The 22,761-nt window shown below is 38.8% G+C and overlaps 1 protein-coding gene across 5 annotated transcripts in view; it reads left to right on the plus strand.

The window, feature by feature from the left end:
• The window catches only part of utrn.S (utrophin S homeolog), a 446,216-nt gene that overhangs the window by 94,120 nt on the left and 329,335 nt on the right, over nt 1-22,761 (plus strand). For all 5 annotated transcript variants that reach the window (XM_041564420.1, XM_041564418.1, XM_018265201.2 and 2 more), the window contains 5 exons: nt 2,081-2,241; nt 12,980-13,177; nt 15,082-15,263; nt 17,938-18,088; nt 18,543-18,662. In XM_041564420.1, coding sequence (XP_041420354.1) covers nt 2,081-2,241; nt 12,980-13,177; nt 15,082-15,263; nt 17,938-18,088; nt 18,543-18,662 — 812 coding nt within the window. The remainder of the gene's footprint in view (nt 1-2,080; nt 2,242-12,979; nt 13,178-15,081; nt 15,264-17,937; nt 18,089-18,542; nt 18,663-22,761) is intronic.

A 22,761-nucleotide genomic window follows, 5' to 3' on the forward strand; every position in this document is an offset into this window, starting at 1 on the left:
GAAATTTAATCTCAGATTTACATTTTGGCTTAATGTTCTATAAAGAAATGTATACATCTCTATTCCTTTATGCTCCAAATCTTCCAGCAGGCAGTCGTATGCCCCATGCTGTATTCTTTGTCTCCGGTTAGACACTGCTCATCTTTGATTTTAAAATCATAAATATAAAGTATGGAGTGAATCTGTTCCATTTTAAATGAGAAATAAAATTAATTGTGCTCCTAAGGAGAGACCAATTATTTGCTAACTCTGATATGAAGTAAGAGCCCTTATTTGTTTCTCTGACACTCTTTGTGTTTATTTCTGGTTATATTACAACAAAAATTAATTATATACGAACTTGGCACTACAGCAAAGGAGAAGAGGCTTTTACTCCACAGTCTAGTCTGTCAGTTTTACCTATATGTCATTTTATACAATTGAATGAGAATTGGATACTATGGGGCAAATTTACTACTTTCTAAGTTGCACCATCGTTGACTTCGCAGATGTAGATTCGCCAGGGCTGCGCAAATTCATGAAGATCCGAAGTTGCGCACAAGTTACCGATCGTTTGCGAAGTTGCGCCAGCGATGTTACAATCAGCAGTTTGAAGTTACGATCTGAAATTTGCATACAGCACGAAATAGAACTTTGAAAGAACGTGTATGCTGCAGCAAATAAATAACACTACATAAGCCCAGGGAAACTTAATAAAATGATAAAGAGGTGTTCTAATGCCCTACACATGTGCCCACAGTGTAGTTTAGGTGCCATATGTTAACAAAAGTAGGGGGAAAGGAGGGTACCCTAAAAAAAATTCAGATTTTTTCAGCCTATCACCCTATAAAAACAAAACACCAGCTTTTTTCAACTTTTTTTTTTTTACAAACCCCTATCTGCTCTATTGCAATTCGCCTGCTCGCACCTGGCGAAGAGGTAACATTCAGAAAAAAAAAACGTAGTAAATTTGCGTAGTTTTGCCCCTTCGCCAGAGTGTAACTTCGCCTGGGGTTAGGCTGCGAAGTTGCGCTAGTCTACTTCGCTAGCGAATTTTCACCAGGGACACTTTTATTAAATTGGCGAAGTGGCAAAATGACGTAACGCTGGCAAATTTTCGCTAGCGTTAGCCACTTCGCTGGTTAGTGAATTTGCCCCAAAATGTAGGAAGTAGAAGTTGCTACTAAACATTTGGCCTATTTCATGGCTATTCCCTATTTCTATGAGAACAAAGAGGCAAATTATTGCAATTCGCCTGCTCGCACCTGGCGAAGAGGTAACGTTCAGAAAAAAAAACGTAGTAAATTTGCGTAGTTTTGCCCCTTCGCCAGAGTGTAACTTCGCCTGGGGCTAGGCTGCGAAGTTGCGCTAGTCTACTTCGCTAGCGAATTTTCACCAGGGACACTTTTATTAAATTGGCGAAGTGGCAAAATGACGTAACGCTGGCAAATTTTCGCTAGCGTTAGCCACTTCGCTGGTTAGTGAATTTGCCCCAAAATGTAGGAAGTAGAAGTTGCTACTAAACATTTGGCCTATTTCATGGCTATTTCCTATTTCTATGAGAACAAAGAGGCAAAATAGATGGAATAATAGATTATAGTATTATAGGATGTAAATAAAAGAGACTAGGAGAATAGAGGTTGAGTGAGGAGAGGAAGAATACTGAGAGTGGGCCATTGTCTAAGGTTTTTATGGTGGGCCCCTGGTGTCCTAGTCTGACACTGTTGGCCAGAGAACTCAGAAATGTGAAATCATGGTTTAATTAATCTAAAGGTGTTCTGCACTTATATTATTTTCATTTTGCTGCTTTTATTTTAAATTAGACACAGATATATGTACGTGGGATATGCAGATGTAAGTCTGTAGTACCGTAGACATTCTACCTTTCCTGCTAAACGCTTATAAAAAAAATCAGATTTTTTCCCAGTTTGTAAACTCCCTAGTGGCTGGATTCTGTCAGACATAAGTAATTTTCATGGATATTTGTGTGTAATTCTATCGATAAGAAAGCAATGGGGCTGTACAAAGAAGGTTAAATGATGCTTTCATGATATAAACTTGGTTTTGAAATATTTTTAAGAGCTTATGTTTTCTTTTCCAGATGTTGTACAGCTGCCTGACAAAAAATCGATAATTATGTACTTAACCTCACTGTTTGAAGTGCTTCCACATGAGGTCACACTGGAAGATATCCATGAAGTGGAAACACTTCCCAGGAGATACAAGGGTGTCTGCGAGGAGATGGTTTCCAATAAGCAACAGGTACTGTCATTTGTGTTACATTATGTTGTTCCATCCAGACATGCGGCATCATACAGTACTTATGTCCTGTGTAATTATGTCCACTATGCTCAAATGGCACCACTTGCAGTTGGAAAGAGCTGGCTTGCTTTATGTTTAATATTGGTCTTGCCAAGCTACTTAACTTACCAACTTACCTATCTTACTTTTAAGGTTATTATTAAATTGGTCTATTGTAAATATGCAATGGGAGGCTATTTTTGACACAGATGTGTCATATGTAACATGCTTTGCACTATTTATGTTCACAAATAAGCTAAATTCCGTGCAGTTCTTCTCTTAGTTCTACATTGTCTGCCAAAGTGAAAGTACAAGAATTGTCATAAATATAAATATAAATATATATATATATATATATCACACCGGGTGACGGCACACCAAGGAATGTAAAAGAAAACAGCAAAAAGAGTTAAATTAAATCAGGTTTATTTGTTCCAATGTTTGGCATCTTGGAGCCTTCGTCAGGGAAAAGATGGAGCCGAAACGTTGGATAGAGAAGGCCTTTTCTATTTTGTGTGTATATATATATATATATATATATGTATATATATATATATATATATATACACACAAAATAGAAAAGAAATTACACACTGTACATGAATTATTCCTAAGGATGAGCCTAGAGTGAAATGTTCATGTTTAAGCCTACTTTGACTAAAAATACCAGCCGTTGGTGTTATTTTTACAAGTACATTAAGGACATTATAAACAAATAGCAGGACACCCTGGTGCAGTGATAGATGATATAATGTGGATTTAAACCTCAATCCTTTTTAAATGTAAAAATAATCACTGAAAACAACCCTGCGTTGTAAATACACGAACCAGGAGATCTTTGGTGTTAAATACATAATTTGTAGGCCTTTGAATGAGCACGTTGGATTTAGTCAAATCCTCTAACCAGTGCCGGGCCAAGTTAGCCAGGCGCCTAAGGCAACCTGGCCAACTACATCGCCCCCTCCTGATGTGCATGCACGTATAGGCGCGCATGCACACATAGGTGAGCGTGCACACGCATGGACAAGCACACAAGCCGAACCAGCGTGCGTGTGCATGCATGCGTGGGAGAGTGTGCGGAGCCAAGAAGCAGGGATTGCTGCCGCAGGTGGGGAAACAAGGGTCTGAACTAGGGGAAAGGCAACAGAAGAGGTACCGTGCCTAGCGCCCCTTCACCGTTGCGCCCTAGGCACGTGCCTCTTCTGCCTACTCCTAGTTCCGGCCCTGCCTCTAACTAGTTCAGTAGTACAGAAGTAAATTGTTGTGACTGGTGAAGGCCTATTACTGTAGGCTTAATATTTAGCATCAGATAACTCCAGATTCACTGGGTCACTGTCTTATCTATCCCTGCTAGTTTGTGTTTGATCAGTAAGGTCATGGGAAAAAATCCAGTGCCAATAACCATTTCATGTTATTGCTGGTATCCTAAGAATTTAGTTCTCTTTATAGCAGAATGGCTCAGCTTGGCTTATAATGGGATGCAAATTTCTTTGTATGTAAAATAAAATAAAAGAAACATCCATAAATGTACAGTATATCTGTCTGACAGCATGGGCGCAACTTTCACATACCCTGGGGAAGGTTCACATGGGCACTAGGAAATATTTCTTTCCCAATGTAAAAATAAGAGGTAACATCATAGTAAACATACTGCGGTTGAGCACTTGAACTAACGTGCCCCCATACGACAAAGTGGAACTAGATGCATCCCAGCAGAAGGACAAACCGTCAAGTATTACTTGGTAAAAGGGGATGAGAACTGGCTAAAGGAGTCTGATGCCAGACGGCTACTAGAGACCCAATTAGGTCCCAGCTGCTATGGGGGGGGGCTGAGCATAACACTTTTCCCTTTCTTGCTACACACAAGAACTGTCAAAGGTGTGTAAACAATCCTGACGGTTATGCGAGCGACACATTTGCTTGTTAGTTAACGGGTGCTCCAATGGAGCACATTCTCCTGTATATAGTTTGTGTTTGGGGAAAAAGCCCTCCAAGTTGGGTGGTCAGGCAGGGTGGGTTTGAGATTGTTACAATGCAATGCAAAGCTTATCATAATTTTGGTTTGTTCTTCCCCCCCTTTACTCCATCTCCCTCACCTCTCCCTCTTTCCTATGCGGCCTCGGGGCCCCCTGGAGTTAAAAGTTCTCATGTTAACACAATCAGGTTCTTTTAGTGTGTAAGGTGGCTCTCTGGGACTGTGCTAACCCGCGGGATGAAAATATAGTGCACTGTTACTATGGCACGCCTTAAGCTGATCTCCTGGAATACCAGAGGCCTCCACGCAAAAATTAAACGTGGACTGGTGTTCCAGTATCTTAAAAAATACACCCAGACCTTGTGTTATTACAGGATACCCACCTAGTGGGTAGTAAGTTCTTGGCACTTAAGAAAGCATGGGTGGCTAGGGTACTCCATACATCATTTTTCACATATTCCCGCGGGGTGGCCATCCTCATTGGAAAATCCACCAATCTACACGTTCAACATATCTGCACTGACCCAAATGGTAATGTTCTGCTAAGATGTACGTGGGAAAATAAGCCATATGTAAAAGCTAGTATCTATATACCCCCACCAGCGCACCTCAACATCCTCTCAGAGATCATGACCAAAATAAGTAACTGGGACCCTGCTCCTCTGATACTAATGGGGGATTTAAATATAACCTCAAGCCCTGTACAACCTAATAGACAACCTAATAGACAACCTAATAGACCCATGGAGGCATAAATTCCCAACCCGAAAGGTTTACTCCTGTTATTCTGCCTCACATAGCGCAACCTCTAGTATAGATTTTTTTTTTAAAGTTTGTGTTTATTTCGTTTCAACAGGGAGGGGATGGACTGGGTAGGGGATAAGAGATTACGAGATAAACAAAAAATATATACATACAGTACAAAAAACTTCCATGATGTGTCTACTGTCAAATGGTAATATAAGTTGTATTTAGCAATTACATATCAGATAATTGTCACAAAGGTCTCACAGTCATGTTAATACATTACATATTTACGGTTCTTGCTCTGAGTGCAGTTCCAACCAGGGGGACCATATTCTGTCAAATTTTGTCTTGCTTCATATGTTAGTTTTATATTTACCAAGGCCCTTTCTATCAATGACAGCCAATGTTGCATTGTGGGGGGGGGGGTTGGGGGGCCATCCACTTCATGACCAGGGCTTTTTTCACGTAGAACAAGAGTATTTTTATAAGAATTCTTGTTTTAATCAGAGGGAGCATGCCTTCAACTATTCCCAACAAACATATTTCTGGTGTTCAGGCCCCAGGGAATGACAAGTGACCTTGCAGATGACCCACCACTTCTGTCCAAAACCGGAAGATCTGTGGGCACTCCCACACCATATGACAAAATGTAGCTTCTGGGACACCTGGCATCAGCAGCTCCACCATATTTTTTAATTCTGTCTGGTATGATGTACAATTGGTGGGTGAACTTAAATTGTATGAGACAGTCTCTTAATGAGATCAGGAAACCATAAATGCCACCTGTGGCCTCCTCTCAGGCATCTGGTTCCAGTGATGGAACAACTGTTAGCCATTTTCGTTGAGCTTTATCAAATGGTGCGGGGAGGCACATGATTAGTGACTTATATAACTTAGAAATCAACTTATCTCACTTAGGGTCCCACAGAATTTCCTCAAACTTGGGGGTAGCATACGTTATCTGGAGAGTGGAGAATTGTGTATGGAAAGCCTTTCTAAATTGCAGGTACCGGAACCATTGAATAGTTTGCTGGGCTGTTGAATGTTTCAATTAGTCTAAAGTGGGGAATTTGGAGTCGACCAAAAGTTCATTTAGGGTTTTTACACATAACTGGGGCCAATAGTGGAAGTCCTGCAACCCCTGCAAATGGGGAAGGTTGGTATTTTTCTAAAGAGGCAAGTGCGGGGAGATAAGGGGTGCGGATCTTACATGCTGTCAGCCATGCTCCATAGGGAGTGGAGACAACTGGAGGAAGAGCATCATAATCTTCAAGTTTTCTGTATGCGACATTACGTAGTGCCTCTAAAGAGCCCAGTAGGTTCCCCAACAATATAGTGTTTGGATTTTCAACATCAGAGTGGAACCATGGGTGGATATTTTACAGTTGGCCTGCTATATAGTAAAAGAGGAGATGGGGGAGACAAAGACCACCTTTGTCGACTGGAGCAGTTAAAGCCACCCTGGAAAGTCTGGATGCTTTACTGGCCCAGAGAAAAGAAATAAGTAGGGAAGCGACTCTTTTAAAGAAAGATAGTGAAATCTGTAAAGGCGCATTCAGCAATGCATACAAACATTTGGGCAAATATACCATTTTGTATATATTTACTCTGCCCCAGATAGTCACTGGTAGTTTGGTCCAGGTTGTGAGCGCTTTCTTAAATTGTATCAAAATAGGTTCTCACTGGTCTCAGTGGAAACATGAATGCCCAGGTTTTTAAAACTTGTTACACACTTCAATCCCATAATGGTGTCAGCCTGGGCTGGGAGGGTGTCTAGGGGCATAATTACAGATTTCTCCCTATTTATAGCTAGTCCTGAGAAGTTTTGGAAATCATCCAGTATGTGTAGAGTATTCTCAAGCGATTGGTTAGGGTCACCAAGAAACAGTAATAGGTCATCTGCATAGAGGCCTAATTTATCCTCTAAAGCGCCCAGCTGAAAACCCTGTACTGAAAACCCCGTTACTGATTGGCATATCTTGAGGGCTAGGTCCTCTATAGCAATTGCAAATAAGAGGTGACAGGGGGCACCCCTGTTGTGTTCCCCCGAGATAGTTGAAAAGATTTTGCGTTAATATTGTTCACTCTGATTTGTGCCAAGGGGGACTTATATAACAATTGGACCCACTTAATAAAGTTCGGCCTAAAACCATAAGTATTGCCACTCAATTAAGTCGAACGCCTTCGCCGAATCAATGGATACCACTACTCTAGAACCTTTATTATTGTGATCAATTTGTAGATGTGTATGGAGTCTTCTAAGGTTTATAGCTGTTGACTTTTGAGGCATAAATCCTGACTGGTCAGGGGGAATTATAGCTGTGACCACTTTTGCTAACCTAGTAGCGAGAATTTTGGCAAATATTTTCATGTCCGTATTTATTAGGGATATGGGGCGGTAAGAATCCCATTTTTTTGGATCCTTTCCCTCCTTTAATATGAGTATTATTAAAGCAAAGTAGAATGATGTGTGTAAGGAGTCTTTCTCAATGGCATCTGCGCCTCTAGCATAGGTTTCACTTTACTTTCTAAATCACTACTAGCAGAGGTAGCAGACGTTAATTACCTCCCAAGTGGTATCTCGGATCATGCCCCTCTGATGATAAGCTTACATATGAAACAAGCTCTCCACAATGGAGGCTTCAAGTACCCGAGGTTTGTGAACAAATAATCAAAGATACCACTGAATTCTGGGAAATCAATGACGGCTCAGCACCCACACAGATTGTGTGGGAAGCATCCAAGGCCTTCCTGAGAGGTTCATGTGTGGCATCTATAGCTAGATATAGGAAACAGCTTAATAAAAGAACAGAGGAGCTCGAAGAAGCTACCCATACAGCGGAAGAAACATTCAACAGAACTCCCACACAACAACACTTCCTCCTAGTCTAGATAGACAATACCACCTCCATCTGCTAGAAAAAACAAAAAAAAGCTCCTATACTCCAATCAAATACTCTTTGAAAAAGGTAACAAAGGGGGCAAACTACTAGCATAACTACTTAGAGAAACCAATAATCTAACACCCATCACAAAGGTACGATGCCCTGACGGAACCCTTTGCAATACCCCCAGGGGAATTAATGACACATTTGCCCATCATCAGAAACTATATAGGTCCACGCAGGAGGGAAAACCCCAAAACCTGAGAGAATACCTAAGCAATACCCGCCTAGAGAAAATAAATAGGCTAGAGCAACAACAATTGGACCAGCCACTGACACTCACTGAAATCAAAAATGCAATCTCCTCATTCCCCACCAGAAAGACACTGGGCTTGGACAGCATTTCGGTAGACTGGTATAAACTTAACATAGACAATCTGGCCCCAAAAATGCTTCAATTATATCAAACGGCCCTTGAAACTGGTACCTTACCCCTATCTCTCAGAAAAGCACTCATAATACTAATACCTAAAAAGGGAGGTGATCCAACAGACTGTGCAGTATACAGACCCATATTTCTGCTGTCCAACGATGTTAAAATCCTAGCAAAAATCCTAGCAAACTGGCTCATCAAGGTTATCCAATCCTTAATACATCCAGACCAGTCTGGCTTTATGCGTGGGATAATAAACAACCCTGCGTAAGCCTCCAAACCCTAACAGCCCCCAAAAAGAATGGTGGCTTGGCGCTACTACATTTCTTCCTATACTATCTAGCTGGCCAGCTAGTGTATGTAGCCTGGTGGTTCTCTTCCTCAGCAGAAAATGCTGCATTCCCCATCTTAGCAGAAGCAGCTGGCTCAATTGAGGCACTAGTGAATACTCCCATAAGGGGAACCACTCAAAGAGGATGTCCCCCCTCTACACTGAGAATGTTATATCCGATATGGGAAAAAGCCCTTAAATACGACGACTCTACAGAACGCAATATCCCCTTGTTGTGTAATCCCAAGATACAAAACTTACGATACCTGACCCATCAATCTGGGCACAGTTTAAAATTAAATATGTTGGTCAACTATGACGCTCAAGGGCTGAAATCTTTTGCAGCTCTAACTACTGAGTATAAGCTTCCAAGAACAATGTGGTTCAGATATTTACAGATGAGTCCTGCAGCCAATAGAAAATTTCCAGACACCCCCCCCCCCAATGTAACCCTGTCTCTGCTAGAGGAGCTACTAAGGTCGCCCAATCAGCGGTTGAGTATCTTGCATTTACTCAACCATTAATACTCAACGGTAACCCTTTTGCGCAATGCTACACCAAATGGACCTCGGATCTCCCACACCTGGACTCTGATGACTGGGGTGACCTTACACACTTAATGATATCATGATACAGTGCCGTGCAATTCATAGGACTTATCTCACACCGGTCAGACTGCATTCAATGGGTCTTAAGCCAGACAATCTATGTTTTAAATGCGGAACAAGTCCAGGTACATTCATACATGTGTTCTGGACCTGCCCGCTGACCAATACATTTTGAAGAAAAGTGGTGCCATTTGTAGTGGAAGCTTTAAACATGCTAAACGTGCAATTCCCAGAAGCCTGTATATTGGGTTTAGGGGAGAATATTGTCCAGGATAAATGCCAACGCACCCTCCTGAGACTCCTTTATTACCATGCCAGGAAAACTATTATCCTAACTTGGAAGTTGCCCACCTCACCCACCTTAAAGAAATAGAAATCTATAATAAACCAAGCACTCCCCCTCTACAAGCTAACATATATTAGTAGAGGCTGCCCAGATACATTTGAGAAAGTCTGGGGCATATGGGTTGATATGACTGATATGAACACACCCGAAGAATCTAACTAGCAAAACCACATACACACTTGGGAACAGTTGTCAACGCAAGCTCACACAGCCCAAATTCCCCCCTCCCCGTGCTCCCTTGTTTGAGTGTTTGAGTTATAAAATAAAAAAAAGGGTTCGCTCTTTGACTGTGGAGACCATTTATTCAAAGATGGCTCTGAGCATTTTGGTGAAGGGTTGCTCAACCCCTGTGAATAACCAATGTATAATTTGAATATTATTGTAAAATTATTCCTTTATTTCTGTAAATTGAAATCTTATGTATATTCCAGTCTTTAGACCCTAGCAACCAGATTCCAAACTAGAGAGTTGCTGGATAAGAAGCTAAATATCTGAAAAAACACAAATAGTAAAAAATGAAAACCAATTGCAGATTGTCTCAGAATATCATTTTCTACATCATATTAATTAATTTGAAGGCAAATGACCCCTTTAATGTTTCATGTAGTCAGAACCAGCAGTGCAGAGCATGATGAACATAAATACAGACAAAACTGTTGTATAATAATAATAATACTGTCCACTGTTCACAATTGGTTAATTTTAAATGAATCCAGAATAAATGATTAAAGGGGATGTAAACTCATATATATAATTATTTTACAAGTATTTTATATTAAATATAACTGCAGTATAAGTCTTTCCCTTTCTGTTCTCTGCCCTGGTGGTTCTTAGAAATTATGTAGCCTAAGCCAAACAATTACTAGTACACAAAGGGACAGAAAAATACTGATTTTAATAGTAATTTTTAATAGTAATTATATTTACAAATAACTTTAAATCCTTTAGGGAGAATGTAATTAAAAATTGTAAGCAATGTTTAAAATCGCGTTTTTTTTAGAATGTTTAGCTCTGCTTGCAATGTAAAATCATTAGCTGGCGACTATTACATCACTTAGCAAAGGTTGGTGTTAACACCTGCTCTGGAGTTTCATTAAGTTTTTTGTCGCAAAATACATTATGCGAATGGCAAATTTTATTAAATATACAGCGAATGTTCGCAAAAGCCAAGTCGTTGAGGTCAGTAATCTGTCAAAAAGGACGCAAACATGGTCACTAACATTCACAATGGTCTTTAGGAATGTTTTTCGCACTAATAAAACATATAACACTGCCCCATTTAACTTTTACTTAATGAATCTATATTGGAAAGTTGCTTAGAATCACCTTTTCTGCCAGTAGGCAAAATCTTATTTTTGAGTTTAGGTCCCCTTATTTCTGTTGCATGGGTCATTCTTGCTTCATGAGAGATAAGCCTTTTACATTATGACTTAATCACTCTGGCTTCCATAGCGGCTATGTAATGGTCTAAGCTTGAAGTGACTGTTGAAAGGTTTTACTAATGTGCCAAAATAAACTGCTAGTTTAAGTTCAAATTCTTTTCAGGGGCTGCATACCATTTCTAAAGTTACTGTAGCTTAGCATGATGACATACTTTGTTGTTACAGTGACAGGGGGATGCTGGGAGATGTAGTTTTAACAACAGAATAGTCATGTTTGTTTCAAGAACAAAAGAACAGCAAAGCAATAGCTGGTGTGACAATATGGTTCTGTTATTTAATTTGGAAAGTGCTCCAAGCATTATCAAGATACAATTTTTTTGTGTTGTTGAATTAAACACATAAACAAATTTATAGTTTATGAGATTGTTTTGAAATATAAATAATTTATTAAGCAGCTTTGAATATTGCATTCAGAGCCAGAACTAGGCAGAAGAGGCACGTGCCTATGGTGTAAAGGTGCGGGGCTGCTAGACACATACCTCTTCCATCACTTACCTCTAGTCTTGACCCTTGTCCCCTGATGGTTGCTCTTCTTTCTGTGCATGCATGCAGTCCCACATGCGTGTGTATGCACGCTTGCACATGCGGGGGAAGCTTTTAAAGTTATTTGTAAACACAATTGCTATTGAAAGCAGCACATGCCTAGCTCTTGGTTTCTAACACTATAACAGATGAAAAAAATAGGCAGAGATCTATGATATAGGTTTCCAAACCTGTTGGGAAAAAAAACTGCAATGGTTTGTTGGTGCAGTCTTAATATGAGCCAATCGTTTGGCACAAAAAAATGGTCAGATCAGACGATATTGCCAATAGTAAACACATCTTTAAATGTACAGAAGAAGTATAGCTTATTTATGCTGCATGTTTTCATTTACATGAATTGGAGCAGCCAGATTGCTTGTCTTTACCAGGCCAGTAATACTGAAACAATATAGAAAAGGACAGGTGCAACTGTGGAGGAAAAAGGAAAAGAACACAATGATCCACTAACAGATCTGCCCCACTGATGAACATAGAGTTAGTGGTATGTTTGTGCATTTGTTTGCAGACCACAGAAATATTAGACACCACAAGGAAAGTGCAGCTCAGATAGGGTAGCTTGCTTCTAGCTAAGAAACAAAGGACATTTGTGACAAAAATAGCAATTTGTGAAAACATCGCCCAATACCTAAGAAGTCTCAGCCTGTTTGTGGTTTACTCACTGACCCAGCTGCAGTAAAGATTCTCCATTTGGTTTTGCATTTTTTTCACTAAGAGACTGTGCAAATCCCTTATTACTTTTACAGATTTGTACTACAGTAAATTTAAGCACTATCGGGGGAATGTAATTAAAGTCACAAAGAGCAAAACAATTCGCACCAATAAGACTAAAAATCCACATCTCGCAATGCAATATTGTTCCTTAAACTGTTGCGAATTTTAATTGCGCACTCTTAAGAAGTGCTTGAAGGTGTCGTAATCTTTTGGAGCAAACATAATGTCTGTTTCATTAAGAAGTTTTATTACATTGACTGCGCTATAAAAAATTCGCAAACGGTCTTCCACTGTCGGAAGTGGTTGCTAAACAGTTTCTGGGTTTGCAATAACTATATCAAATTAGCGCAAAGCAAAATTTGTTCACGGAAAGGCATATCTTTTCAAATTGCGAATAGTTTTTTTGTAAGCTTTATAAATTGTTGTTCAAAAATTTATCAGTAAAAATATTGAATCATTTTCTAAACATATCCTCCTTATCCATGAAATGTTTTATACAGCACTTGTGTGTTAAGAGAGCAGCTGTGGTGACATTAGTCACACCAGCAGGCAATAGGTTGACCCGGGGATGGTAGAGAAATTAATTTTTAGTTTCAGCTAAAGAAGTAAAGAACCGCATGTCTTCTGTAAAAAAGTGACGGTTGGTTTATAAGTATTGTGACTAATATATTCATACAGGCTTTTGAAGAACAATATGGGGATTTAGGTCTGGGAACACCCAGCACAGTAACAGAGGAAGAAATGGATCTCGACAGTTATCAGGTGGCTCTGGAAGATGTGCTCACTTGGCTTTTAATGGCAGAAGACACATTTCAGGAACAAGATGATATATCTGATGACGTAGAAGAAGTTAAACATCAATTTGCCACTCATGAGGTTTGTGTTTCTTGATTACATAATGTTTCTTTTTAGACTTTTTTACACATTAAAATGCAGTACCAGCAACCGATATATAAATGAGCCAAAATAATCTAAACTAAAATTGGTGTGACCAAGGTAATCTTTAAATGAAGCTTCAAACCCCAGTCAACCTGACCGTCCAAATGATGCTGGGAAATGAGCTGGATTTGGCTATGTATTTCAGGCAGGTGGTCTTAACTTACGTACTAAGAGGTTCTGGTAGGATAAATACTGTTAATTCACAAAACTAATTCCTCTCCAGAGCTCTCTAAGATAATTTTATGTTCTAAAATCTAAAACGTAACCAAAAGGTATGATTTAATTACTGCACATTATTTTTTTTTGGGTTCCGTAACAACTCAAGGCAACCGAATTATTTTAATAGTGAAGAATTTGTGCCTCTAAATATGCCAACAGTATCTCCCCATCCTCTCTTCTGCTAATTCTACTGAACAGCACTTTAATGTTGGAATGGGAAGTCTGGGGCTGCCTACTCAAGGGCCACACACAATCACCAGCCACAGAAGCTCTTACATTGGTGCAAGACCCTACCCCCCCCCTGCAGTACCTCCCTTCCCAACGAATACTTTTGGAGATGAACCATGTAATTCCTTTGACTGCTTGTAGCTGCCATTATTGGGTCTCACCGCAGGACAAGGAGAGGTTCAGTCATAGGCTGTGCCTATGAATAAGTGCCCAGAAGTCATGAAACGCGCAAGGCCACCCTCTGAGATGTTCCTTTTTATATAATAAAACTTTTTTATTTGCATCTTTTTTTGGACTAAAGTTCAGTTTCTTTGCCAGCCTACCACTGAAATCTATATGTCTAAAAAATATACAGCATATAAAGAATATAAAAGTAATTACTGTAATTCAGATTCTTATTACATGGCATCATAAAAACCAATGCATCAACATTTAATAATGAGCCCTGTAGAACTAGCTTCTATACAGGCCCAGACTGACAATCTGTGGGTTCTGGCAAATGCCAGAGGGGCTGCTATAAGGTGCCATAGAAAGTCAATATTTAGTGGGCTGGTGGGGGCTGTTTGGGCCTCTGTGTGGGCTGATTGGGCCTCTGTGTGGTGCCAGGGCCTATTTTAATTCTCAGTCCGGACCTGCTTCTATGACAGGCAAACTTTATTTTCTGCTTGATGGTTTCTTAACAGCTGCCATAGCATATTGAGCATGTGCAGTGTTATTGACGCAAAATCAAAATGGTTAGCTCCTGTGCATAACTTTTGAGACTTGGATCGTTCTAGAGATTCTTAACCTTTTTGCTGGTGCAGTAAAAAAATGGCATTTCTAGCTATGTTTTCATCAGGGTTTGTTTCTCCTTTAATGTTTTCTATAATGCAAAAGGTTTTTAAAATAGGAAATGAGTTTGTGAGTAATAGTTTGAGTGTGATAGAAAATTGTATACTTTTTCTGTTTCATGCAGACTGGAAACTAAATAATGGCAAACCAATAGAATAGAAATGTGATACTTACAAACTACAATTATTAGGTTCCTCTCTGAGACAATGGGCGTATCATAGCCTGTGACCTAGATGGAAATTATCTTAAAATCAAGAAAGTAAACACCTTGTGTTGAATTAAAGGGTTGTTCACCTTTGCATTAACTGTATGATGTAGAGAGTGATATTAGGCAATTAAGTTTACATTTTTTATTATTTGTGGTTTTTGAGTGATTAGCCTGAATAAAAAAAAGAATAATAAAAATTAACAATACATTTTTAGCCTTACAGGACATTTGTTTTTTTGATGGGGTCAGTGATCCCCAATTGAAAGTTGGAAAGGCCACAAAGGCCTGGGCCTAGGACGGCAGAATTGCAGCCACATTATTATTATTATTATTATTATTATCATCTCCTTTGTAGGCTTTTATGTTGGAGCTAACAGCACATCAGAGCAGTGTGGGAAATGTCCTACAAGCAGGGAACCAGCTGATTGCTCAGGGAGACCTATCCGTTGAAGAAGAGAATGAAATACAGGAACAGATGACCTTGCTGAACTCCCGCTGGGAAGCTCTGCGTGTGGACAGCATGGACAGGCAGTCCCGGTAAGAAGCATACAAAAGGGGGACATCTAAAAATAAACTGCATGGTTAATGTGACCCAGCACCAATAATAGATATTAAAGCAATATTAGGATACACTATTCACCAGTATGAACCATCTGTGACAGTTCCAGATTTGTTTGTTTTTACAAGTTTGTTTTTTTGCCCATGGAAAGTCTCAGTGTTAGATGTGACCCATGTTCTGATGACTTTTTCATAAAGTTATTTGTGTAATTTATTTTGGATCAGGGTAATAATGCATGAAGCTAATAAGGCTGCTCCCATAATAAAGTTTACTTAATACTAAGCAGATATGTAAAAAAGGAATGGATAGAGAAAAGACAGAACCCCCTTTGCTAAGAGCCAATTCACTGCATCAAAATAAAGCATAAGGGTGGCCAGACCTGGGTCCAAACAAGCCATACAGTATTTGGCTTAGAGATCGGACCAACTGTGTTTCTCAACATCAGCTCCTACCCTCCCCCACCCCTCAAATTCACGACAAACCCTGAATCATCAGTATTATTACCTGCTGCTTATACATTCAAGTAGGTGGTTATTGGTGACTGATCTTTTCCCACCTACAGCAGATGTGTGGGGGCCCTTAGTAGTTGCTGACTGCTTTATAGCAAAATGCCAGTTCCACTGCTATTAAGATGTATATCTTCATTAATTATTTTTTGACAGATGCACAATCTTGCATTTATAAGTCTTGAAGCTAATTTCCTTATTGTCCATATGTTATCTGAAGAGATGAATAGAGCCCTTGAGAGCCTCCATTTATACAGCACTAATACAGCACTTCTTACTGTGTAAATCTGTGCCCCATAATTAAAAACTGACTGAGAAAGAAATTGTTCATTCATTGGTTTCTCATCTTAAACCAAAGAATAGAAGCAGCCTTTTCCTTACTTTCATGAATCAATTTATCGGTCCTACATTCTCCTGCTTAATGTATTTACTGTCAATGAATATAAAAAAAGGGGTTTCCATGTACTGTCTCTAGAAAATTATGGTAAACTGAGCCACTGCCAAGTTTATCAAGAGCTTATGGAGTTCAATCAACTATTCATTGTCCAGTGTATCAGTTACATACAGTGTAAAGCCAAGTGCAGACTATAACACAGGAATCCGAAATGTAGAGATTGCATGGATTATCTTTGAATCCTGTTTTGGGGTAATATTCATAAAAATTGCTTCCAAATATAATATAGTTATAATTAAATTTGATTTTATTTAATGTACTGTAAACCTGCAGTTACATCAGGCTGCTGCTTCTCTCTTCTTACCGCTATCATCCAGTGCTGAGCAGGGCCTGGACAGTATTCGGGTTCATTGCCTCTGCAGTGGATTTGCCCAAGCCTTTACTTTTCATTTTTTAATTATTTGTGGTTCTTGGGTTATTTACAGGGGCGTAACTACAGAGGAAGCAGACCCAGCGGTTGCAGGGGGGCCCAGGCAGTATAGGGGCCCCATGAGGACCTAATTCATATACAATTTCAATAAATATTGGTCAAACAGGTCAATCTCTAGACATTTTGGGGGCTGAAAAATAATTTGCTGTGGGGCCCAGTAATATCTCATTACACCACTGGTTATTTAGCTTTTAATTCAGCAGCTCTCCAGTTTGCAGTTTCAGCAATCTATTTACTAATGTCCAAATTACCATAGCAAGCGTACATTGATTTGAATAAAAGACTGGAATAAATAAAAATAAATGTGTCATAAAAAGTAACAATAATAATAAATTTGAAGCCTTAGGGAGAATTTGTTTTTTTTAAGGGGTCAGTGACCTCCATTTGAAAGCTGGAAAAATGCAAATAACTATAAAAAAGAAAAAATGAAGGCCAATTGAAAGTTGCTTAGAATTAGCCATTTTACAACATAAAGGTGAACTAACACTTTAAAGTGGACCCGTCACCCAGACATAAAAATCTGTATAATAAAAGTCCTTTTTAAATTAAACATGAAATCCAATTTCTTTTTTTTATTAAAGCATTCATAGCTGTTGTAAACTCATTTAAAAATATCAGCTGTCAATCAAATATTGCCTACCCCGCCTCTATGCCTAGGCATAGAGGCGGGGCAAGCAATTACTTTCACTTTCCATTCAGCACTTCCTAGATGTCACTGCTCTCCCCACATTCCCCCAGCTCTCTTAACCATTTAATTGTGTAACCAGGACATGGGGATGGACATTGGCTCCCTGTCCCCTGGTGCACAAACAAGATTCTGAGATGATGCAAGGCTTGCCTTAATAAAAGTGTCCACAAAATGGCTCCTTCCTGGTTGCTATTATTATGAGTTCCCAGACTGATGGAAACAATATTCAAATAATTTATACAGTGTAATTAAAGTTCATTTTGCTTGACTAACATGATAAAATAGGATTTGGAATAATTTTGTTTGGGTGACGGGTCCCCTTTAATGCAGGCTGCCAAATGGAAATATAAAGCAGCTGAAAACTGCAACATTTAAATATAGAAAAAGTCTGATAAATTGAGTAGTCTGCTTTTTATGGATTTATTTTTACTTAACAAAATGCAATTAGTTGTAGTATGATTGTTTTATTAATTCGCTATGTCATTGTATGAATCAATCAATCTGGATGTAATTTTATAGGAAAGATATACTTTACTTGTTTTGTGATGCATTTGTTTTGTTCTCGTTTGGGAAGTCTACATGAAGTACTGATGGATCTGCAAAGGAAACAGCTGGATGAGTTGTCTGACTGGTTAACAGTAACTGAAGAACGGATTCAGAAGATGGATAGGAAACCCTTTGGGGAAGATTTACAGTCTTTTCGGAAGCAAATCGAAAAGCACAAAGTAAGTGTTCTGCGTGCTTAAGAACAGAGACAACATGGGTGGGACTTACCTGGAAATGAGTTTGTTAGTTTGGCCATCCACATGGGTGGGCAGATAGCTGTGAATGATGCATTGACCAGTGGTTTAAACAAGCAAGCAATCACGTACGGCTATGGGAGTGAGTTGTGCACCCCTTGCTTCTGGATATTCAGATGGCTCATACACAGTGCAAGAATAGGCATCACATATTCACAATAGTTCCTCCAAACTGCTTTATGTGGCGTCTATGGATTATTTGATGTTGAGAAGTAAAGTTGAAATTGGCCAATTAGTGTAACAACGAAGTTTGTTTGATTTATTGGCATTCAGGTACTCTGAAATGTGTGCTTTTATGGCAGCTTTTGCTATTACTGATAATACTATATTAGTGGCAGTTTTTATGTACGCTTAATGTACCTACTCTTTACTCATCCAGGAACTGCAGAGTGACCTTGAGGCAGAACAGGTGAAGGTCAACGCTTTAACTCACATGGTGGTCATAGTCGATGAAAATAGCGGCGAAGGAGCTACAGTTGCACTGGAAACACAGCTGCAGGTAAGACAAATGGTCTTTATTAAATTTTGTTACATTCATCTATTTAACAATTTATTTATGAGTTCCTCCAATTAACCTTTTTTTTAAGTCAACACACTAATGCTGACATTAACTGGCTGATTCCAGCACGAGTCAAAAATTGGAAGTGCACTACTAAGCATCCCCTACAATTCAGTGGATTGGTTTGCCTTGACATATAAGTGGGATTCAATATTCATTCCGAGTTTTTCCTCCTTGGCAGGAATATACTTTATAGGCTCAGCAGCTTTTATATATTTACAGAGCAAACACACAGAATGTGCATATGAATTCTTGTAACAATGTAACTAATTCTATATGAAAGGTTGTGCTGTGTTGTGAGGCTTATATTTAATCAGTGTGCAAAGAGAACTAACGACTATTTTAGTTTGATTACATTCAGTAGGCCCGATAATTATTTCCTATGCCCATTGTGTAAACAAAGGCTTTTGTGTTAGACTACACTGACAGATAATCTGTTTTTTAAAGGTTTCATTCTGCTTTTCTCCACTTTTAGAATATTAATAGAAATATTATGTTTTATTTCACACACACACACACACACACACACACACACACACACACACACACACACACACACACACACACACACACACACACACACACACACACACACACACACACACACACACACACACACACACACACACACACACACACACACACACACACACACACACACACACACACACACACACACACACACACACACACACACACACTGATTAAAACCAAATATGTATAAATATTTATACACATGTACAGATGTACAGATAATTGTATTTTTACCAATTAGTACAGTTTCACTGTGACACACCTACAACAGCAGCAGTAATGTAACTGTACAATTAAAGTACTGGTGTTCAATGGCTGGGTTTATTTTTTGCACAAAATACCATTGTTCCTCTCCTACTGGCGTGTGGATCTATTAGCCAGCATCTCTGGTGGGGGAAACAATTTTCCTTTGATACATTCCCTTTAAGCCAAATGTCATTGTAACTGTGTGGTTCAGCATAACTTAACATTGAAAGATTTTTGGGTTACTATACTCAGGATCAAATATCACAATACAAAGTCCATAGCCCTATGGAAACATTGGAAAGAAAGATATTAATTATCAACATAGCGATATCAGGTATACACATGACCCCCACAGGCCTGGAACCAGGAAGAACAACATCCACCTAAAAGGGAGAGAGAACGGAACCTTTACTCACTCATATTTTACCTGCCCACAACTCCTACCCCCCCAGACCCTACCTATTGATCCACCCCCTGAAATACTCCTATCCCCAGCTTTCAACTGGGCAAACCATTTGACATTCTTTCTCTTCTAACCCTTTCTATCAGACACCAGATGAAAAATTTTTAAAGCCATTACAATATTAATGACAATGTGTAATCATACTAAATGAAAATACTGAATAGTTTTTGTACAAAACAAATGGTGTCTGTTTCACTGTTATCTTCTCCTTAAAAATCAATAAAACATATAAATAATAATTAAAAAAAATTAGGCTTATTAGCAAAAATGGAGCAAGATTAAAAGCAGGGGGGGGGGAAACGCCAATAGTACCTGGTAAATTTTAGGAAAAAAATTAAAAATTTCCCAGAATTTCATCTCTTCAAGTACAGAGGATGGCAGGAGGCCCCTAAGCATTCCTTCATGCCCTGGTTATTGAAATCACGTTGAACTCAGGTGATTATTGCCTTTTAATCTAATTATTTATTTCAGAGAAGTCTTGGGAGCCCATTGGTATGCCATGGACCATACACTATCCTTGAAAGGCCACATGTAGCACCCTCGACTACAGTTGCATTTAGCCCCATCTTTTTATTGTTTGGTTATTTTGAATTTTGTGGATATAATTTCTGACTGCCAACAGTACAAAGTAGCTGATAGTGGTGTCAGATTTAAAAATAATGGTGCAGTGATTTTATAGTAGTAGAGTGTAGTAGGTCAGTGGTTAGGGGAGGATAAAACAGACATTCTGAAGTGTTGAAATAAAATGCTAGAGGCTTCCTGGGTGCTGAAAACTGGGGTTGTGAGAACAAAGCCTCAAAATATATAACTTCATTTTTAATTGGTTTGATATAACAAGGCAAGTTTTTAAACAATTGTTTTATGTATCCATGCATGTGTTTCATTTATCAATGAGATACGTGTGCATATTACAGTATCATTTGTTTTTATGAAGTGATACATTTCTGAATGTGCCTGGAGTCTAGGCTGACAGCACAGAGGCAAACAATTCAGCAGTTTATGTAGCAAACAGAGCATGAAATTACACAAATTTTGTGCTTAGATTCAGACATATAAAATAACCAGTTTAAACTGCAGATTTTCCATTGTTTTAAACCTTTTTTTCTGCTTTATAAATAATAAAAAAAACTTTAGCGGTTTCATTTGAAACAGTAAAATTGATCATGCGGGGCATGTAATTTCAAAGATTTACTGTGATCAGTGCCCTGCCATATTGAATATCTTATGTACCAGCCTTAAAAAAAGAAAAGTTTTTAAAATGTAGAAATACCATGAGTATTGGAAAATGTCTATTCTTTAACTTAAAGGGCATATAAAGTTTAAAATCGAGTAAGGCTAGAAATGCTGTATTTTGTATAGTAAATATAAACATGAACTCACTGCACCACAAGCCTAATCAAACAAATAATTTATGCTTTCAAAGTTGGCTACAGGGGGTCACCATCTTGTAACTGGTTAAACATCTTTGCAAGACTAAGACTGTGCACATGCTCAGTGTGGTCTGGGCTGCTTAGGGATCATCATATACAAAGCTGCTTGAGTTCTGCATGGCTGGGAAGTAAGGCCCCCTGCTGTTCATAAGTATGATTGTTTCCCTGCTCAGCAGTTAGGGACCATCTGACAATTCCTATCCACAGCAGTAAATGAAGGGAGAATTTTACTGCATACAGTCAGGTTTCTTTTAAAAACGGTACACATTTTTTAATTTTTTTAAATACTGGAGATAGGTTTCTTTTTAATTAAAGAAAGTAAAAATGGGATTTTATTTTTTTGCCTTTACATGCCCTTTAAATAACAAGCTGTGATATAGTACCGTATGTGCTTATTTGTTCTTCAAACACATAATTCATAAATATTAAAAAACACACATTTTCAAATGGTGGTAAATGTTATTTCTTCTTAATACTACATTATATTATGGCTCTGGCTCCTGACAGCTTCCTTTGCTGAAACACTTGCAGGCGGGAGATCACAGAGATCAACACAGGTGTCTTGTAGGACTGGGGTGCTGGGGTTGTTTCCTGGGAACACTCTGCATGGAGTTTGTATGTTGTTCCGATGCTTGTTTGAATTTCCTTCTGCTACATTGATTTCTCATAACTACAAAAATTATTTATTGGCTTCTAAGGAAAGTAACCTTAAATTGGCAATACACCAGCTAAACCATATAGAATTCCTTGGGTCAAAGTGGTGGATATGGTATTAGCATTGCCACCTGTTCAGTTTTGAACTGGACAGCACAGGTTTCAAAAGGGTTTTGCAATTCAAAACATTCTGCGTGGTTTTCAACTCTCTGAAAACTGGGCAGCGATTAACCCAATCACGTCCACGTTTTATTCAGGTCTTCTCCAATTCTATTATTCATATCAGTGTATGGTTGCTAGGCTAATTTTGACCTTAGCAGCCAGACTGCTGAAACTGCAAACTGAAGAGCTTCTGAATACAAAGCCAATTAGCTCAAAAACTACAAATAAAATTAGCAAAATAAATTCGACAGCCGCAAATTTGCAGTGAATTTCCACATTTTGCAGCTGGCGAATAAATGTTCACAATCACATTGAAAATTTGTCGCTGTCAAAAAATTTTGGACGCACGTCGGAAAAGTCGCTTGCATCAAAACCGTTGCATGTCAACAATATTCGGACGCCCATTGATTTTGACGCCGGCGTCAAAATTGACACGAGCGTCAGAATTGACAATGGTATCAAAATTTGTGTTTTGCTAATTTTTCGACGTTTCGTGAATTTTGCAGGAAATTCACAAATTTTTTTGGCGAAGCAAAATGGGACAAATTCA

The sequence above is a fragment of the Xenopus laevis genome, chromosome 5S (genome assembly GCF_017654675.1).
Source record: "Xenopus laevis strain J_2021 chromosome 5S, Xenopus_laevis_v10.1, whole genome shotgun sequence".
In the NCBI taxonomy this organism is placed as follows: domain Eukaryota; kingdom Metazoa; phylum Chordata; class Amphibia; order Anura; family Pipidae; genus Xenopus; species Xenopus laevis.